Source organism: Mus pahari, chromosome 14, assembly GCF_900095145.1.
Source record: "Mus pahari chromosome 14, PAHARI_EIJ_v1.1, whole genome shotgun sequence".
Classification (NCBI taxonomy): Eukaryota; Metazoa; Chordata; class Mammalia; order Rodentia; family Muridae; genus Mus; species Mus pahari.
In genome coordinates, this window is record NC_034603.1 from 67,234,056 (window position 1) to 67,238,264 (window position 4,209).

At 46.9% G+C, this 4,209-nt stretch overlaps 1 protein-coding gene across 2 annotated transcripts; it reads right to left on the reverse strand.

Annotated features, from left to right (window-relative positions):
* Positions 1–3,033: 3,033 nt before the first annotated feature.
* LOC110331155 (keratin-associated protein 4-6-like) lies at positions 3,034–3,621 on the reverse strand. 2 transcript variants are annotated; one of them, XM_021211542.1, is made up of 2 exons: positions 3,243–3,621; positions 3,034–3,167 (listed from the first exon to the last, which is right to left on the reverse strand). In XM_021211542.1, exons 1-2 carry the CDS (start codon positions 3,619–3,621, stop codon positions 3,034–3,036), a joined length of 513 nt encoding a protein of 170 aa, XP_021067201.1. The 2 variants fall into 2 exon arrangements, with proteins under 2 accessions (XP_021067201.1, XP_021067202.1); XM_021211543.1 differs by having other exon boundaries at positions 3,034–3,059; positions 3,180–3,621.
* Between the last annotated feature and the right edge of the window lie 588 nt (positions 3,622–4,209).

Consider the following 4,209-nt stretch of genomic DNA (forward strand, 5'->3'; position numbering starts at 1 on the left):
AAAAAAATTAGAACAAAATTCCTGCCTCAGGTGCTGCTTTTATTGACGCTTAACACAACCTCCTTTCGATGTCTGGGTGCTATCCTCTTAATCTGATTTCTTACGGCTTGTCAAAGAGAACTAGTAAACACTTATATACCACATCCTGTAGCCCAAGACATTGATCTGCTTGCTTTCATTATTCCACCTCCGACAGCTTAGATACAAATGTCCTCAAACACAGAATGTGTAGCCATTTCCCTCTAACAACTAGACATAGAAAAGAAAAATGCTGACAGCAGAACCCAAAACCCAAACCCAAAACCAAAACAAAACAAAACAAAACCAACAATAACAAAAACAACAAAACCAAAGAATTGTTGCACTCATAGTTGTCAGGGGGAGCACACAGCCTCTATCTGGACTGTAGGGCATGGTGACCATAAGAGAGGGCAACATAGGAATAGATAAAGTACGTAGATCTATGACATGTAACAGTGGAAATGAAATAAACCCACACCTTCCAAGTTTTAATAAGGTTGCTATGAACAGATTTTGGGGAAGGGCCCCTTTAGCAACTTGCATTAGGAAAACAATATCCACATGTAGAAGACTGAACCTTGCCTTTCCCCCTAGACAAATGCTCACTCAAAATGGGTAAAATTCTGTTTTAATTCAGAATTTGAAAAGTTGAAACCACAAGCGAAAAATATAAAAACTTCAAGATGATGGTAAGAATTGACAAATTGGGTCTCATCACAAAAGAAACAACAAAATAAAGAGATAGGCTGGAAAAAAACAAAGAATCTCTAGCAGTTTTTTATGGCCCAGAAAAATCAATATCCGGAATACAAACTAAAACTCAAATATTAAAGAGTTGAAAAATAATGTAATCAATGAATAGGCAATAGGTTCAGAAAATTTCAGTTCAGTGAAGCAAAAATCGAGGTTTGATGCTGAGCCCATGGAACTCTGTGTATTACATTAAATCTCTGCGGGAGAGAAGGGGCACTGGGGTTAGGAACACGCATTAGGCTGCTTGTCCTTGGGGACCTGCCTCTAAACAGGGAGCTGAGACAAGGAGCTTATCAGGAAAGTGACCTCAGGGAGCACTGAGGTGAACTTAGGGCGTGGTATAAGTCATCAGGACAGGTGTGAGCAGAACAGCTCCAGTGGCAGCCTGGCTTCATGCCACCAGGAGATCCAGGAGAAGCTGTGGGATGCATGGTCACTTAACTAAGTAAGGGCTTGTGCTCACCCAACCTACTCACTGCAAGAACTCAGAGCCAAGGGTCTTCAGTCTCCTACCTACTGCTGCCTCTTCAACCAGAGAAAGTTCTCAGCATAGAGGACCGTGCATTTGTTCTATGAGTGTGGGTTAAATGGTGGCCAGCTGCTTCTGCCCCAGGGTTCTGCCGCTGGAGAGGCGTGATGCCAGAGTTTTGACTGTGCATTCCCCTCCAGGCTGGCACTGTGGGTGGGTGTCTGGCTATAAGAAGCCAAGGAACCCTGCTCCAGAGATCTGAGGTTCCCAGGGACTGCCAGAGTTGGCTCAGGGGTCCTCAGAGCTGCACAGAGGCTGGAGACATCAGGTTCTCAGACTCTTAGGCACCCCAGACGCCACTGGATACTGAGGAAGAGCTGACAACAGTGAGGGTCACAGGCTGGACCTAGCCCTGGATCTAAAGGGAAAGGGAGGTGTTCTGGCTGGATCCTGTGGGAAGAGGGCCTTTGGCTTGCTCAGCGGGTGGTTTGTCTTGGTGGAGGCCATGTCAGGGAGCATTGAGAGGCTTTCTGCTAGAGATTAGCTGGCAGCTTTTGTGTGTGTGTGTGTGTGTGTGTATGTGTGTTTTGGCATATGTTTTCTTTATTAGATCTTTTCTTCATTTACATTTCAAATGCTATATCCCCTTTCCTAGTTTCCTCTCCTAAAATCCCTCATACCCTCCTGCCTCCTCCTGTTCCCCAACCCACCCACTTTTGCTTCCTGGCCCTGGCATTCCCCTATACTGGGGCAGATAATCTTCGAAAGACCAACGGCCTCTCCTCCCACTGATGGCCTACTAGGCCATCCTCTGCTACATATGCAACTAGAGACACGAGTTCTGGGGATACCGGTTAGTTCGTATTGTTGTTCCTCCTATAGGGTTGCAGACAAAGGCCTGTTCCATTGCTCCCCACGGTGAAGCCTGATGAAAAGAGGCAGTCCGTGGTTTTAAAGCATTTATTGTCAAGGCACAAAGATGTGTTGAATAAAACTCTCCCCCCTTTCTCAGGGCAGGTCTGAGGTTAAATACCATTTGCAAGGAGGAGTGTCTGGAAAGGGGAGTTGATTGGCTAAGCCCTTCAGACCTTTAGGTACCCCATTAAAATGAAGATCTGTCTTAAGGCTACATTTTCTACCTGGAGAAGGGCTTTGGGCTGTTTCCTTTAGGTGACTGATGGCCACAGAATTATGAAGAGCTCATGTCAGAAGCCTGGTGTCCAGGAGCATGGCAAAATGCCTACCGTTCCTTACAGAATTATCCCCTATGGGGTCACCAGGGTCTCAAACCTAGATCAACCAAAAGCCAGACGGCCTTTCACGATCTCACATATGAGAACATCTATCTGTATAGGAGGAGCTGTGCTATGCGGGCAGCGTTGGCACACCTGAGTTCATGTGCTGTCTTTGTACTTAGAAATCAGCTTCAGAACTTGATAGATGAGGAAAATAATCTGAGAGGACAAATAACGAGACAAGATATATATTTATGTGCCTGTAACATTTAGATTTATTTAATATATAAGAGAATGTCCATTTTTAGGAATATGGTAAAGAACAAATTTGTCCATGTGGACAAGGCCAAACTTTACAGATTTAGGAGAAAATTTAAACGCGTGTTGTTTTAGAGACAGATAATAAACCGTCAGAAGTAAAGACAGTATATGTGGAAGCCAAAATCATTATCAGTTGCAATAGAGCCTTTGATTGGCATCTTGGGGTTCAGCTCACTCATGGTCTACGTCACAAATGTGGGGGTGATGAACAACAGAGACTGTGGGTGATGGTGCTCAGCAGCAAGAACCACTAGAGCATGCTGGGCGGCAACAGGTGGTCCTGCAGCAGGTGGTCTGGCAACAGATAGGGCGACAACAGCTGGAGATGCAGCACTGGGGTCTGCAGCAGCTGGACACACAGCAGCTGGGCCTGCAGCAACTGGGGCGGCAGCAGCTGGAAATGCAGCAGGTGGGGCGGCAGCAGCTAGATCCACAACAGCTGGAACTACCACAGCAGGGTCGGCAGCAGCTGGGGCGGCAGCAGGTGGGCTGGCAGCACACACTCTGGCAGCACTGGGGTCTGCAGCAGCTGGACACACAGCAGCTGGGACGGCAGCAAGAAGGCCTGCAGCAGCTAGAAATGCAGCAAGAAGGCCTGCAGCAGCTGGACACACAGCAGCTGGGTCTGCAGCAGCTAGAAATGCAGCAGCTAGGACGGCAGCAGGTGGGCTGGCAGCACAGAGACTGGCAGCACTGGGGCCTGCAGCAGCTGGACACACAGCAGCTGGGCCTGCAGCAGGTGGTCTGGCAGCAGCTGGGCTGGCAGCAGCCTTGGCCACAGCCCTCCTCAGAGCAGACAGAGCCACAACAGGAACTGACCATGGTGTTGGAGGTGGCGGTTCTGGGTGGGTTTACAAGAAGGTGGGTTGGAAGGTTTGGAAGTGAGAGTCTCCCTGCCCATGTCCCCTTTTATACCCTGCTGAGGGGCTACTGTCCTCACATGCAGCATTCTTTCCTTGTTATTGTTTGTGTTAATAAATAGGTGATTATCACATTAGGCAAGTTTCATTTCCTGGCTAAATTATCAAGGTTAATGTAAAAGAATTTCCTTTTCCTAGTGTGTCAGGTTTGTGAGCTCTTGATCTGCTCAGTGTTTTGTGGACACTTCCTTCTAGACTATTTTCACAAAACACTGTGTGTCTTGTCATTCTGTCCTTCTGCCTCATGCTGCATGGTACAACTGTCTACTCAGGTAATTATGATTCCTACAGATCTTGTCTCATGACTGAGGAGGAAAAAGCTGCATTAATTTGATGGCTCACCATAGTGACTCAGGTGAGTCAAGGTTAGACCTCAGACACCTCCTGGTGTAGACTATGATCTCCTTCTTCTTCTTCTTCTTCTTCTTCTTCTTCTTCTTCTTCTTCTTCTTCTTCTTCTTCTTCTTCTTCTTCTTCTTCTTCTTCTTCT

What these genes read in the sequence shown, in the direction of transcription:
- LOC110331155 (XM_021211542.1), bottom strand. Translation starts at nt 3,621, where the DNA reads ATGGTCAGTTCCTGTTGTGGCTCTGTCTGCTCTGAGGAGGGCTGTGGC. An exon ending in CCGACCCTGCTGTGGTAGTT is followed by an intron (nt 3,168 to 3,242) that starts CCAGCTGTTGTG and finishes GTTGCTGCAGGC; the next exon opens with CCAGCTGCTGTGTGTCCAGC.